This window comes from Glycine max, chromosome 5 (assembly GCF_000004515.6).
Source record: "Glycine max cultivar Williams 82 chromosome 5, Glycine_max_v4.0, whole genome shotgun sequence".
NCBI classification, from domain to species: domain Eukaryota; kingdom Viridiplantae; phylum Streptophyta; class Magnoliopsida; order Fabales; family Fabaceae; genus Glycine; species Glycine max.
The window spans coordinates 35763863-35780616 of NC_038241.2; the positions used below are offsets into that span (position 1 = coordinate 35763863).

At 31.5% G+C, this 16754-nt stretch overlaps 2 protein-coding genes and 1 non-coding gene across 3 annotated transcripts; 1 reads left to right on the forward strand and 2 right to left on the reverse strand.

Annotated features, from left to right (window-relative positions):
* The first annotated feature begins 1259 nt into the window (after positions 1-1259).
* Positions 1260-5550, forward strand: SHOOT1 (protein). The gene is made up of 7 exons (NM_001248522.2): positions 1260-1782; positions 2515-2621; positions 2732-2829; positions 2990-3066; positions 4224-4344; positions 5066-5125; positions 5197-5550. Exons 1-7 carry the CDS (start codon positions 1358-1360, stop codon positions 5335-5337), a joined length of 1029 nt encoding a protein of 342 aa, NP_001235451.2. The 5' UTR covers positions 1260-1357; the 3' UTR covers positions 5338-5550.
* A 645-nt stretch (positions 5551-6195) lies between these two features.
* On the reverse strand, positions 6196-9617 carry LOC100778139 (beta-amyrin 28-monooxygenase). Its single transcript, XM_003524183.5, has 4 exons — positions 8863-9617; positions 7695-8150; positions 7344-7531; positions 6196-6687 (listed from the first exon to the last, which is right to left on the reverse strand). Exons 1-4 carry the CDS (start codon positions 9377-9379, stop codon positions 6388-6390), a joined length of 1461 nt encoding a protein of 486 aa, XP_003524231.1. The 5' UTR covers positions 9380-9617; the 3' UTR covers positions 6196-6387.
* A 5293-nt stretch (positions 9618-14910) lies between these two features.
* On the reverse strand, positions 14911-14983 carry TRNAF-GAA (transfer RNA phenylalanine (anticodon GAA)). Its single transcript has one exon. It is a non-coding gene; the product is annotated as a tRNA-Phe (tRNA).
* Between the last annotated feature and the right edge of the window lie 1771 nt (positions 14984-16754).

Sequence of the window (16754 nt, forward strand, 5' to 3'; positions counted from 1 at the left end):
GTGTACTTTTCCCACTGATATACACTCCTACCATGTTAGTTTGGTGGGTAAATTTAATCTTGAACAATGTTCTTATTTTTATTGTTATCTGACCAGGAATCTTTGCAAGTTAGACTCTGAGTTTAACCCTTAGGTCAAGTGCGATTGTTTCTGAGATTAGCCCCTTAATTGCGGGTAATTGTTAGCTAAAGTCCTGTCTAAAGTTGTGTTTTCGGCCTATGTCTGTGGCCCATACTCAATAACAAACATCTTAGCCTAGATGGGCTTTGTTATTCTCACCCTGCTTCGCTAACTTCACACTCTTATTTACGAAAGAAATGGTGTGAATTGACCTAAAAAAATAATCTTTATCTTTATTGAAAAAAAAGTTCATCAATAGTAATTTTAAACAATTGCTAAAAAAATTTATTCATGAAATTAGTAATTAAAATAATTTGATGAAGTGGTATTATCTTTAACAATTAATTAAAATATCATTTGTTTCCCAAAACAATTTTATTACTAGTATATAATACTCATGACTATTTATAACATATATAGTCAATAACTTCCTTATTATAAGACTGGTAACATACTCTTTCTAACATACACTCCACCATTATGACTTGAAATTTATTTAAAACTACAAAAGTAGGGGAAAAAATAATTAAAGAAGTTGTGGGATTCATCAAAATTTGTAATTTTTGATAAATTTCAGTTAATAATAAAAAATATGATATTAATATTTTTTATACGACTTTATTTTATCTTTCTTATACATTAATAATCTTTTGGTTAAAATATTCTAATTTATTTTAATTTATAATTAAATGCTCATTTGAATTGTTACTTTCAAGATTGAAGAAGTGAACAAATTGTCATTAATGTTAAGAATAAATTTTAAAAAAATATTACAATTAAATTAAAGATAAATTTAATACTAATATTTAAATTAACTAATTTTCTTGATAAACTTTAGCAATTATGTAGGAATAAGAGGAATAAGTTCTATCATTCCAATCAAGATTCTTAATTATTATTTTTTTAAAAATTTTATCTCAATGAAATTGTTGGCGACTTGGAGTTGGAGAGTCGTAGAGGTAGTACAGCCACGTCTCAAACTCAAACTTTGCAAAATCGAAAAAGTACACGTGGCATGATACTAGTGAACTGAATGGATGTTGCTTCTTAAATCTTAACCACTTCAGCAATCTACGTTCACAACCTCTCATCCATGTTTTTGTGGCCCCAACAAAATGTTAACTATGCACAAGCACAACTTCAAGCACCAACCAAGGGGATGCTCCACTCATAGAACTCAACATAGAAACTGGAACTAGAAGTAGCAGTCACTAAGTTTTGTGCATAACCTTAAACCATGTCATTGCCTACCACTACTAGTGGTCACTCATCTATTTACTCTGCACTTACATTGCCAAGAACCACCCAAATTCACCCAACCTTGTTTTCTCCCACCACCAAGTTCTTTTCTTCCAAAAGCCCCTCATATTCAGGTCTTTCCAATTGTTTCTCAAACACCCTTTTGTCAAGACCTTTGCTTTTTGCTGTCAAGGCTTCATCTGGGGTTGGCTCAGAAGCATCCAAACAGGAGAGTGACAAGAGTGAAGAAGAAGAAGAGGAGGAGGAACCGTATGAAGAGTATGAGGTGGAAATTGAGCAGCCCTTTGGACTCAAATTTGCAAAGGGTAGAGATGGGGGAACTTACATTGATGCTATTGCACCAGGAGGATCAGCTGATAAGGCTGGAGTCTTCACTGTTGGGGATAAAGTAATTGCCACCAGGTGTGCTATTCTTGTTTTTAAATTTTTCTCTTTCTGCAAGTTTCTTATTTGGAGAATTAGATAGAAGGTTTATAGATGTGGTATAACTTTGATATTAGTAGTTGGTTAGCATATTATGTTCAAGAGAGTTTATTGGAGGTCTTATACTCTTATTTATTCTTGGTTGGTTTATGGTTGTGGATTTTGATGAGTTTAACTTTTATGCACTGTTAGTGTAAAACTTTTTAGAATGTTACTAATCACAAATCATGCTAAGTATGATTTTTATAATAGTTATCATAAAAGTGAACAAACTTATTGTGAGTTTGTGATTGGATGACCCTTTTCAATATGACTTTATTTAGTAACAACAACAACAAAAGTCTAATCCCATTAGGTAAGTGATCCATGTTTTGGTTTATCAAGATGTTTTACATTGGCTCCCTAGGGCCTAACACAACCTTCTTCTTGGTCTTGGGACTTGTTATGAAACCATTAGCGTCGTTTCAGACTTTCAGTATAACTTTGGTCCTTAAAAATAATTTAGACATGTCATAGAATTAAGGTTTCTGAATGGTCAATAAATTATCCTGTATATTATATTTGGGGTGGTGGTGTTTGGGCGGGGGGGGTGTCTTTTTATATGTATGAAATGAACTTCAAAATCCTTTTGGGAAGTAAACTTGTATACTTTATGTTTGATTCATAATGTCTGAGTGGTTGAGATATGACCAATATCTTCAATATCTACAGTGCAGTTTTTGGGACCGAAATTTGGCCAGCTGCTGAATATGGAAGGACAATGTACACAATTCGCCAAAGAATTGGCCCGTTACTCATGAAAATGCAGAAGAGATATGGTCAGTTCAATATGTATGCATTTTTGCTATGTTTCGAGTGCTACTCTAGTAAGTAGTCACTTGTGACCTTTGCTCATTGATCTCAGAGTCATGGTTCCTTATTTTGACAGGAAAAAACATTGATTCTGGTGGTGAGTTAACTGAAAAGGAAATTATCAGAGCTGAGAGGAACTCTGGGTTTATCAGTAACAGAGTGAGAGAAATTCAAGTAAGTTTCATCATGATGATAAAACTGCAAAATTGTAGTCCTTACATTCTCAAACCATTTTGTATATAATATTTTCTCTACTATAGAAAGATGTCACTGCTGTACTTCCATGTGGGGTACAAACATCCATTATCAATTCTCGAACTTGCAAAAATTTCAGATGCTAAATGCTTTGAGGAAAAGGGAACAAAAAGAGCGCAGGGAAAAGGATTTGAGGGAAGGATTACAACTATATAAGTAAGACTTGGCAATTCAAAATCGTTTTCTTTTTTACCCTCTATGATGTGTCCAGTATTCATTTCTATCATTTATTTATCTAGCCCTTAACATTTCATAGTGCAACTTTGCAATTATATTCTTCCAAAGGGATGAAGTGCAACATCTTGTCTCCAATCGCAAATTAATAGATGTCATTATTGCACTATGTGTGAAATTTATTTTGCAATATATATAGGGAGTATTAGGTGAGGTATGAGAAGAGTTAATCTTGATTCTTGACCATGGAATTATATGGTCACCTTATATATATAATCTTCAAGGTTGGGCTAGATTTATTAAATTTTTCCTTTAGGCTAATTACTCACGTGGTCTCTTAATTTTATTTTAGGTTGCGATTTGGTCCCTTATTTACTAAAACTAACACTAATTGTTTTTTATTTTGGGGCACGATTTTGTACTTTTTTTTATTGATTTAAGACGTGAAACTTATCCCATTAGATTCACTTACATGAAAATTATGGGTTATTCAGACCAAAAAGGACATAAATAAGGTAGAAATTGCATGAAAAGTGTGTCTTATGAGCATCTAGAAAACTGAAAATCTCCAAAGATCGACTGGAAGATTACTCATGAGACTCACTTTTCACGTGATTTTCATTATGTTTATGCCCCTTTCTTGCTCCGAACATTAGTTGGATTTTATAGTTTTTATGTAGGTGAATTTAATAGGACAAGTTTCATGTCTTCAATAAAAAAAGTTCAAAATCCTGTCCCAAAATCGAAAATGATAAGTGTGCTACAACATTATTTGAAAAGGATAAATGTGTCAAGACATTACTTAAGGGACCACTTAAAAAATTTTAATAAATAAGGTACCAAATTGCATCCTAACAAGTTAAGGGACCACATGAGTAATTCAGCCTTTCCTTTATATATAAAATGTAATCTGCTTTTAGTATCTGGCAATTGTCTTCAATTGATATATATATATATATATATATACACACACAACATCCATGCTTATGGCCAAAAACTGGTTAAAGAAAATGCTTGCTTCACTTTCCAAGCATCCAATTTGCATTATATATAAATTAAAAGACTGACAAGAATTGATGCCATCTCACTGAATACTGATAATACTACTGTGCACTCTGTTCCTGGATTAAATGCGGAAGGAATGGCAAATATGATGAAGCACTAGAGAAATTTGAGTCTATTTTAGGATCAAAGCCAGAACCTGAGGAAGCAGCAGTTGCAAGTTACAATGTTGCTTGTTGTTACTCTAAGCTAAACCAGGTATTTGTTTCCTTCCGTTCGCTACTTGGAACATGTAATTTGGTCTTGGGTTAGTTCCTTATTATCCTTGCGGAATAGATATAATCCCTTTACATCTGAATGTAACTAATTTAGTACAGTAAATAAAAATTTTATTAGTCTAAATATGTATAACCTAGGGACCAAATTATGTGTATGGAAGGATCAGCTAACCAAACTTTTAAATTATTGAAGGACCAAATTTGTCCCCTGCATATGTCTTGGGTTGGGACTGGATCTACTTATCAGAACTAGCTAAAATTTTCCTATAACATCCAATATCTAGTTTTACACCTGCTAGGTTAGGTGATACACTGAAGTCCCATAGCATTGACCAATCCCAAACAAAACCTGTGAAAATTAAGTCTCCTGTTTATCTTACTTTTCCCCATGTAGAGATGAGTAGCTTTCTTGTAGTCATTGGATTTTCAACAAGCATCTGATTCCTCAATTTTATTTTTATAATTATTTTTTGATTCAAAGGGACGAGTAGAACTCCGGTACCAAGGAATTTATAATAACTCACACATACTGCTCAACCAACTGAGCTAAACCCCCTTGGTATTAGTCTGTATTATATGCCCATATTTATACTAATAAGGACAATGTACTTCTTAATTAATCCATTAGTCTTTCCAACAAATGATTCTATGATTTATCTATCTATTAATATACTAATAGAGTAATAAATATCTCTTAACAGATTCAAGCTGCACTTTCTTCACTAGAAGAAGCTCTGAATACTGGTTTTGAAGACTTCAAGGTAATCAACCTACTTTAAGTTATTCAATTATCATATTGGCTAAGCATCTAACATTCTTGCAATTTTAACAGAGAATAAGAACTGATCCTGACCTGGCTAACGCAAGGGCATCAGAGGAATTTGATCCTTTATTGAAAAGATTTGATGAATCTTTCATCAATGAGAATGCCATCAATGCCATCAAATCTCTTTTTGGATTTGGTAAGAAATAACCCATTGTGTGGACAAAAGCATACAGTTTGGCCGACTAAGGAGTTGGTTGAGCAATATGGTAATTATTTCCCATGTATAACTTTATAGTTTAACTACATAGGTCCCTCATTTTTTGTCCCTTCAGCGGGATCTTGTTTTATGTACTAGTATAATCAAGCAAAATTATAAGAAACTTATTTATGATAATAAAATTGTGCATTTCCATCACCTTCTACTTTGTTGCATGTTGTTTCCCTCAAATGGCCCCCTAAAGAACCTGATTTGTTTTGAAGCAACCAGGTATGTATGAGAGGCTTGAATCAAGAGGATTGTGCTTGTTACATGTCATGGACTATTGTCCTCTTAGTTCAAATGGTTACGATTTACGAAGCAATCCTGGGCATGACTTGAGTTATAGATTATGCAGCTTGTGTTATTGCTAGGTTGTGATTCTCAAAATCTTTAACATCTATCTTGATGAAATGGCACTAACTCCCTCTTTCTTTTGATGAAATTACTCATTTTTTATGATGTTTCATGCAGCTGTTTTTCAACCATCAATAGATACCTTTCTATAAAATTGTCAAAAGTTTTTTTTTTTTTTACTGTTTCCAACTTTTAATTCGCTCACAAAATTCCCTTTGTTTCTATAATTTTGCATAAACATTTTCATATTTTATAAATGGATTGCAATTAAATCTCTATAGTGCAAAAATTTAAAATTATTAAGTATTTATACTACAATTTTTTTGAAATAATATTGGAGTAACACCAAAGATAAACTAACATAACAAAGTTGTAGGTTTTACCAATTGGATTATTTTCTCTTTTTTGATTTTGGACTTGAATTTCAATGTCTCGTTTCTCTATCGCAATGACGATTAGCTCCATAACAGAATAATCAAAGTTTTATTGAAACCAATACTTCATAGAACTCATGGAAGCAGTACAAAAAGCTGGGGCTAATCAATGTAGCATTAAGTTTTTTTTCTAATACTAATCTAGCAATATAAGATGACTACTTAGAAAACTTCTAAACAATGTATTATGCGTATGATGAAGGTGTTTGACTAGAAATGGGAAGGATGAAGTCGAATTGCAAGTCCTTTTATTGGTTCTAGCATGGGATCATACTTGAACATCTCATCAGGAATCACCAAATCCCACTTGAACCGTTTCACGATATTATGCATGAACACAAGAATCTCTAGTCTAGCAAACTCTAGCCCCAAACACATTCGGGGGCCACCTCCAAATGGAACATATGAAAAGGGTGTAGGCCCTGCCCCTTCAAACCTTGAAGCATCAAAAGTTTCCGGATTCGAGAAGAGCGTTGGGTCCTTGTGTGATGAACCAGTGTTCCAATGCAGCTGTCAAAAAAGATCATATATGACATGATCAACACGAGACAAGGTTGTCTCCTTCTAGCATACTAGCACCTCTTTTACACTTTTACTGTATATTATATTTGTAAAGAAGCAATGCTTTTCAGAAGTTTTTGTCACCAACAATCATTACTTCAGTATTTTTTAGCCTCAAAAGAATGAAGGCTGGTTTCGGTCTAATGTAACATAAGAAACATCAAATAGTTCATAGAAACAAGAACTGAAAAAGAAGGAAAAAAAAGATAACAGAGACTTAAAAGATTGAAACAAAAGTTAAATTAAACGTCAACTGAATTAGTTGCTTGATTTAAAATATTTGTTGGTCAATATAAGAACAGAATACCTACAATTGACAGTAATATGACAAGTTTTAAAAGTATAGACTGTAATGTAACTAGTCCCTTTAGCCTTGATGTTATGTTACAATAAGATCTTAACGATACAAGAAAATACAAATTTGAAGCGTGTGTATGAAGTTAAAAAGGGGTAGCATTTGGCTATTTGAAATCATAAACGAGATATTTTCCCAAGTCCAAGGTGTGATAAGAAAATACTTCATGACCAAGGTGTGATTCCAATGAATGCAGAGTGAAAAAAGCAAGATAGTAGTAAAAAAGCATAACAAAAGATATGAAACATACCTTCCACCCTTTAGGGATGTTATAATCAGCATAGGTGAAATCCTTTATAGCTTCTCTGTAAGCACCACTCACAGGTGGGGACAGCCTCATGACTTCAGATGCAACATTCCAAGAGTATTTCATTTTCTGAACATCTTCCCATTGCAACAACTGCCCTGCCTCTTTCCCTTGACTAATTTCAAGTTGTTCTGTCATAAAGATAACTTCAACATTAATCTAATCTAGTTTTAGGTAAGAGTATATTGCTGAAAATTAAAGGCGTGAAATAAGTTGTCAGCAATAGCTTGCTACAACAATTTTCTTTCTACTACACAAAAGTAAACAAACATGTTCAAGGATTTTATTACTAACCTTCCAAGACATGTTCATAAACTTGAGGCAATTGTCCAAGATACTTCATGACCAATGATAACACTGATCTAGAAGTATCGTGACCGGCAAAAAGTAGAAGAAGAATGTTATCAAGAATCTCCATTTCAGTCATAAACCTTCCACTGGGGTCAGATGTAACAAGCATATGTGATAGAAGGTCCTGAGTAGGTGATACCCTCTTCTCCTCCAAATCCACTTTCCTTTTCTTTAGAATCATTTTAATTTCTTTCCTTATTACATCTGCAGCTTTCATTGCCCGATAAAACCTTGTTCCAGGAACGTTGAGGGGAAAACCAATGATCCCTTTCAGAAATTCATCAAATTTTAACGAAAGCTTTGATATATGGTCAGAGTCTTCAATGCTTAAAAATAAGCAACAAGCCAATTCAAACGTGTATAGTTGTACTATTGGATAGACACACACCTGCTCCTTTCCTTCAAAATTGCAAAGTAATAAAAGTATTAATTATTAGAAAAAGGTATGGGAGATATTTGAAATATATGAGAGATTTGAAAAATATGCAAGAGTCCTATTAGAGATTTGTTTTAATAGGAAATTAGGTAAGTTTTGTAAGGATATGTCGTGAGAAGGAAAATAAGAGTGTGAGGGAGAGATTGCATTGCAATAAATTCTACAAGCTAGATTTGTTTGGATTATAGCAGTTTTCTGCTCCACACTTGGCTATCCAGCGTTTACCGTGGGCACGATAACTAGCACATCAGAGGTGTGTCCTCCCCAGTCCTCTCAATGCTCTAATGCCCACACCAGATATGGACCTGTCTCAATTTGATTCTTCTCATCTGTGGAAGTAGGCAAGTTGGGCTGGAGCACTATAAACTGTTTATGATTTGTTTGTGATGCTTTTACCCACTCACTAGTAGTTATGTAAGCATGTGAAGAAAGGATAAAATATTTCCCAATAATGTTGAAGAGGATGTGGTATTCCCCACCAAGATTGAAGAAGGGCCACTTAGAGTAAGTTACCTCTATCTCTATCAATCTTTTGCTTGATCATTGATTCATAAATGTAATCAACAAGGTGTCATTTAAGGCATCATTTAGTATTGATCTAATTATATGTCTTTGGTAGCACAATTCTCATATGACCTACCCAACACAGTTAAGCTTTTATGTAACATTTCTTACCTTCCCAATATGTATCTATATGGCGCTGAGCAATGCTATCCATTTTTGGCAAATAGTTTCTGAGTGTTTCTGCATTAAGAAAGCTCATGAGCAACCTTCTCACCATCTTTGCCTCATCACCAACCTTATTAACCAAGGACAACCTTAACAACCTCCTCACCGAACTAGGCCACCACACTTGGACATTCTTGTTCTCATTACTGAATAGGAACTTGTTCCCAGCTGGCCCGCAAAACAGAACAACAGGATCTCCAAACATTGAAGTTTTGAACACCCTGGAGTCATATTTCTCCTTTCTCTCTTGTATGAACCTTAACACGTTGCCCTCATTCATTGTGCGCAGAAACTCCAAGGTTTCTCCAACAACAGGCCATCCTAATCTTCCAGGAGGAAGATTGAGGTTTGGATGTTTCCCGAGTCTGAAAACTTTAATGATGAAATATAGACAAAGGACAAAGAATGCCGAAACTGCTGGCAAGACTACAAGGTTGGTCACCTCCATAAGATTTAGTGTCATTAAGACCTTAACTATTGATGAAGGACACAAGACAACAGAGAGTATGAAAGACAATTCAGGGAACCAGGAAAACTGAGGTGTAAGATGGTTGAAAGACAGAAAGAGCTTGCTCTTTGGAATAGGACTGAAGCAGAGAAGTTCAAGTTAGGACCATATTTAGCATTTTACCATAACATTTGAGACCTGCAGCATTGTCATTATTAGACACTTGGTCAGATGAAAGCTATGCCATAAGTCCATAACAAACGTTGAGGCTGTTAAATGGCCACTTCAGTGTTTGTTGCCTTTTGAGATTATTTTGTCGTTTTGCAATGACTAAATGATAAAATTTTTGTATATCACTTCCCCTCTCTTCTGGACCGCTGATGAAGTTCTGTCATGTGAAATGGTTAACAACTTCTATCTATACTGATGATAAGATAATATTTTTGTGATTAAAAAGAAAAGTAAAAATATAAAATCAGAGAGTTTTTATTAATTAGTAATAAATAAAGGTTGAGAAACAAGAAATTATCAAATGGTTCAAATCACCCTGTCATTTATGGTTTCAATCAATTATCATGTAACATTAGATAATTGATTAAGATATCTTAAATTAAAGAATAACACAATTAATTTTTGTTAGGTGATTAATGAGTATATCTTTAATTTAATTAATATATCTTTGATTGTCAATATGTCACATGATTATTGATTGGAAGTATAGATGATATGGTGATCCTAAACCACCTAATAATTTTTCAAAACGAGAATACATCCCAGATATACTAAGATAATAACCTAACCTGTCTTGTGGTGCTAGTATTTGCACATTACATAGGTGGAATATATATTGCAAGATGAAACTTGTAGAAAAAGTAGTGTTGACATTGCTTAATTGGTTTCTTTGTTTTTTTGTTATAACTTTTCAATTTACTAAGAAAATAAATCATGATCATGACTAGTAAAATCTAGCTAATAATTATTTTCACCAAGAATCGAATTCGAGTATTACTCGAATAATTTAACTTTAATTTCAACACATTAATCACTTGTATTCAATCACTTGATTAATTGATTTCTTTGTTTTGTTTGATAAAAAAAAAGAAAAAAAATGAATGAAAAAAAAGGTGAAACATAAAGTAAATTATAAAAAGGATTTTTTCCTATAGAATAATGATAGTTTTAATAAATAATAATAATAATAAATTTTAAATTATAACTTAAGATTGTATGTACTGAACCCTGAAAAAAATATATTGTGTGTTTAAAATTTTAAACATGTTGATAATTATACTTTTAAATATGTTAAATTTTAAATATCAAGTGTATAAGCTTAAAGTTTATGAAATTATTTATATTTTTAATATGGATCATGTTTTTCGATTGGAAGTGGTGCATATGGAAGTTGTTTCAGTACTTGCACCTCTATTGAGATGCCTGAGTCGCAGCATCAAGGCTGAGCCAAATTGACCAAAAAAGAGCCTTTATTTTTGTCCTAACTGCGCATTCTTCCTTCAAAGAGCGCACTAGTTGCCTTTCCCGGAGAGCATTCCACCAGTTTTTGGCGACTTTCACTCTGGATTTATTAATGACTCATGAGTCAGTTTTTAACCCATTAATTTAGTAATCTCATCAAAGTCAAATCCGAGTCTCATAACATTCACTATAATAATACATGGTACGTTTATTGGTGCGTGCTATAACATGTAAATGAGTGCACAACAACGTACCCTTGAACTGAATATCCTTTAATTTTACGTGGTAACCCAAGATGAATGCCTTAATCGCATGAAAGTGCATAACCCACCCACACTTTGTGATTCATGATAACCCCACCCACGTGTCCCATTTATTAAAGGAAATATCCTTGTCCATACTGAGCCTATGGAAGCGTAAGTGACGAACCTAGGTCAGATTGATTGGTAATGATACGTTGGGGCTCTATATATCCTCTTTTGGCTAGAATTTTAATTCAATCATCCATCATGGTTGTTTAATACTATAAATGAAGTGGATGACAAATGTTTCAGTCCACAAATTATTTTATGATCTCGTTTTTTCTCGAACGCATTGATCGAGTTACAACATACCAGTACTTACATTTTAGTCTCTAATGTCACGTTCAATCTCATTTACTTCTATTAATTCGAAGTCCATTTAACTAATAAGTCACTACATAAATATTATTTGTCACGTTCCTTTATGACTTTATAGTTTTCTGATATCCTATAAAACCATCAGCGTGAATTCAAGTGTGGCATAGAAAAACTATATATAAATATTGATTTTTGCTTTTAGTCATTCATGATCACTTTCTCTTGTCTTTATCCGAGTATCTTTTATACTTTCAAATTGAAATATTCCATCTCTTTGAAGATATTGAAGTTGCTCTAAATAGAGCTATTTTTATTTTAATAATCAAATTAGAGTCTTTTGACTTTTTAGTAGTATTCTAAAATATTTCTACAAAATTATATTCTTTAGATGGATTATGTGACTAATTTTCAAAACTTTGTTATGCTTAAAACTTTTAATGATATCTTACATGAAAATTGAATCTAAATCTCTTTCATAAAACTCAAATTATATTATCAACTTATAGTTTTAGGATATAAATATGAGAGACAGAAAAATACACACCTTAACAAGTGAAGTTTTCTAAACGTGAATTTAATTTAATTCTGAAGCACCTGATTCTTTTCAATAAAATGTTTGCCCAATCAAATCATCCCAGAAGTTATGGACCTCAGCCTCATACAGTTGGCTCTGACAAGAGATTAGTGGAAGGACTAATGGACGAATCAAGTGGTGACAAAGTTGATGGTTTCGTTTTGAAAACATGTACTGTCGAACATTTGAAACTTCTGTGGTTGAGATTATCCAAGACAAATTGTATTGCATTTGTCTACTCCTACATCATCATTGTGTTCACAATTTGGAGGAAGCTTTGGTGAACTCTCTCTATATATATATGCATGCCATTATCCTTTTGTCTAATTTAGAAATATGCCACTTTTAGCAACAATTCTGTGCAGACCCACTATTCAAGGCCTCCATCGTTTGAGTTTTATTTCTTGCCAAAACACTAATTTTATAACCAGTGTATTTAAAAATAATTATAGTTTGAGTTTTATAACCAAAACACTATTCAAGGCCTCGATCGTTTGAGTTTTATTTTGTTAAAGTATTCTAGAGTGAGAGGTCGTGGCAAAAAAAAAAAAAAAAATATATATATATATATATATATATATATATATATAAGAGGGAGTAAATTGGTATACAAGCTCCTACAAAATTACTTCAAAAGAAGAAAACCTGTGAACAAGATCTAAAAAAATCTTATAATTTGTGTATACATATAAATGGATTTGAAGATAACCAACGAAAGTTTTCACAAGCAGCCATAATTATTTATAACAAAAATGCTGGGCAGAGATGTTTATGTGAGTTTCTTTGGGTATGCATAATTAAGTATGATTCAATTAACACAAGCGAGAATCAATTGTTCTGCCTCTCACAAAAGCTATAAAGCATGCAAATGGGGAAATTTTCTCTAAAAGAAAAGAAAGTAAACCATTTTGAATTGAGGATTGTGTCAATGATTAAAGATGCAACACCAAAAATCCATAATACTCAAGATTGCAAACACAATATCATATAAGGAAATTCAAATAGAAGCAATACATGTTAATCGGGGAGCTATATATCTATGAATGATTATTACTTTTCAATATCTTTTTGAGGTCTATAGAATATAGAACCTTTGCCTTGCAATTGTTTGCATCCCATACGGCATGCCTTTTGGCACTCTGAATCTGCTGCGAATTTTATCTTCATGCATATGTTCATGCATTTACCGAAACATGTCGATACGGGTATCTTGTCACGTTCAACTTCGTCACCAAAACCTGTTGCTGAATCTACTACCACCACCACCAATGGCATGTATAGAACCAAGATCACCGCCAAACCTAAGGATTTGTAAACCATTGTATTGTATTTGTTGTGTGCCAAAGAAATGCAAATGTATCGAAATGTATGTAAAATGGAAATTTCCTTGGAATGTTGCGTGTGTGTGTGTGTGGTGAAAAATCAATTGGTTGACTTTGTTCCAAATTGGGTTTAGGAATTTGTTTTCCAAAATTAAAAATTATAGGAATTTGGAATCACCAGCACGGTAAAGAAGTTGTATAGTACTCAAAGAAGATAATCATCGCCACTCCAAATAAGAAGATAAATCATTAACTTTGTAAAAAAAACAAATAATATAGCAAAACAAAATCAATACAATAATTTATCTAATTACATATGAGAGAATATATTGGACGACATACAGTTGTTAAACATAAGTACATAACCACCACATAGCAATTAAACAGTTAAATAAGAAAATTCGTCATTCTAAAAGGTTCTATTTTAATTCACAATTAAAACATGGATAAATAGTTAAATTTATCCTTGAAAGTAAGAAGCACTCACAAATTAATTTCTGAAAAATAATAAATTCAAAGTTAGTCCTCAAACATATAAAAAATGCAATAAAATAGTTTTGCAAATAATTTAATGATAAATTGGTTCTTAAAATTAAAATTTAATGTCAAATTGATCCTAAAAATATAACTAATTATTAAATTGATCCTTCAAAATTATAATCTAATGACAAAATGATTATACAAATTAAACAATAAAATTAATTTGTCACACATTTTTCACATTTAATGATTAAATATATATTTTTCATCTTTTAGGAACCAATCTGCATAACACTTTTGAATAAATTTTACTATTTACCACTAAAACATTCATAACATTCTTATTGTTTAATAATACAAGTATTAATTATGAGGTTCCACTTTTGCTATCTTAATACACACAACACAAACAAGTATTTAATAGCATAGAATTTGGAATCGGAAAAAAAAATTATTTGTAACATTTATTGGGATGGATATTAGGAATTTTTATAGATTGAATTGGTTTTAAAGAGAAAAATTATTCGATCTAAGTAATTTAGTTTTGTTAATTTATCACCTAATTGGTTTAATTTAAACTTTTAATTCAATTTAATCCAATTTAATTTAAAGCAATTTAGATTGGATCAATTTTTTATTTTCATCCTATTTTTAACATCTTAGAAAGTACTAAATGAAAGGCAAGATATATAATAAATGAATTAAAATGTCAAATATTATATTTATATATCTTTATATAACTAATAATAGAATACTTATGCATTTTAACTCAAATAATTAGTAAATTTAAACATATTTTTTATAAATAGATATAAGTTATATGATAATTTTATAAATTTATAAGAAATAAAAATAGAAATAAATTTATAAATAAAAATATATACATATATAAAAATCCAATTTTTAAGATCAAATTCAATCGAATAAAATAAAAACTTATAATTATTTTCGATTTCTGAAAACCGTTAATGGACAACCCACATAAACAGATAATAGCATAAATTTCGAAGTCAGAAAAACATGTAAAAAAACAAAATAAAAAGAAGTCAGAAAAACATGTAAAAGTAAAAAGAATTATGCGGTGAACGTGGATCGAACACGTGACCTTCAGATCTTCAGTCTGACGCTCTCCCAACTGAGCTATCCCCGCTTGTTAAATATTAATTGGTTAATAATTAATATAACTGTAATAAGTGATACATCTTCTTGTCATGCAACCATAAAAACTATCCTAAAAAGAAATAAAATAACTGAAACAAAAACGTAAATTGCGAGATTCATTTCTCCCACGGGAGAAGTAAATGGAGTTATCCACACTTTCATTTCTCTCTTTACAATATATTGACCCTTTTTTAGTTTTAGTTACTCATATAATAATAGTAAAAAAGTAAAACTAAAATTGGTACGAGTTTAAAATTGGAAAAAGTCTTGCTTTGACATATTAAAACAAACTATTATCTATAATAAATTTATTTATTTTTATTATAATTATATTGAAAAGTATATCTATGTTGATTGTTTATTAGTGCATAGCAGTCAATTTTAAAATAGAAAATTGTTATGTTAGTATTATAAGTGTTCATAAATATTCAAACCATCATGTTATTAATTTGAGTGAAACTGAACTCAAATTCCTTAAATAAGATTTTATGTTTAAATTTTATAAAATAAAATAAAATAAATTTAAAGAAGAGAGGCTATTAAGAATAGTTGACAAAAATTAGTTATCAATTTTAATTTGAATTGACTTGGATGAAATTAGAATGTTAAACTAAACAAATTAGATCATGAATTAAAGAAAATTGAAATGACCATATAATTGATTTTTTTTTCTTAGAAAAATTGATTCTATCTATTTTAGAGACTTCCCTATTGGCACATTCTATCCATAGCAAGAGAACTGGAGTGGAAAGAGAAAATAATAATTATGGCAAGTGATGTGATGAAAATTGAAGAGATAAAAAGAAATAAATTTGGGTAGGAATGGAATGGAAGAATGTGTTTTTCTAGATAAATATCTTTAGAAATGTCATAAAAGAGAGGGGCTTTCTGCGCATGTGGGGGAAATGCCCCGAGTACCGTAGTTAGCTAAGAAATATTTTTTTACAAGAAGGTTGGCTAGAGATTTTTTTTGTAAAAACACTAACCCTATTCATTTAACAATGAGAATACTGGAATCTTTTTTTTATTTATGCTACTAAAATATACATGAAAGTAAAAGATTTAAATAATCTTTATAGTTGTTTCAAACATTTTGAATGAAATGACATAACTATATTTTATTTACAAAAAAATCTAGTTATTAATCAACAATTATATGTACATTTGTTTACCCTAACGTGCGCCCTTGGAATAAATCGAGAATCGAGATGGTGTTGAGAGTGGCACATGTCTCACTCCGACTCTCACCACGATCATTCTTCCCATTTCGATTACTATTACCAATCCAAATTTCTCCAAAACAATGTTTTTATTCAAATTCCATCGTTATTGTTAAATTATGTCGAAACTCTTTTCTAAGCCTGATGTTGTACGTTGTCATTTATGATTTATGCTGTTAGAGGAATCATTTTACTAGAGAGGAAGGAACATCTACAATTGAATTTTTTTTTCATTGACAAATATTAGATTTTAATTATTATTATTTTTGTTAGCAGAATGGAACCCATGATCTTTCTCTCCTTCCAAACTCCTTTTACAACCAAACCAACCTTATACTTTATAATTTCACATATTGTATGCTTATTAGTTATGAAGCTCAAGTAAGCATAACATCTTAACAAATTCCATTCCAGACCATCTTAAATCGAACAGGTTGACATTTTGAGCCTAATCCTCCTTTGTGTCTCTTCTTGACTTTTGTTCTTGCCGGAGTGAGTTACAAATATTTTTATTAATAATTACATAAACGAATTGCTCAT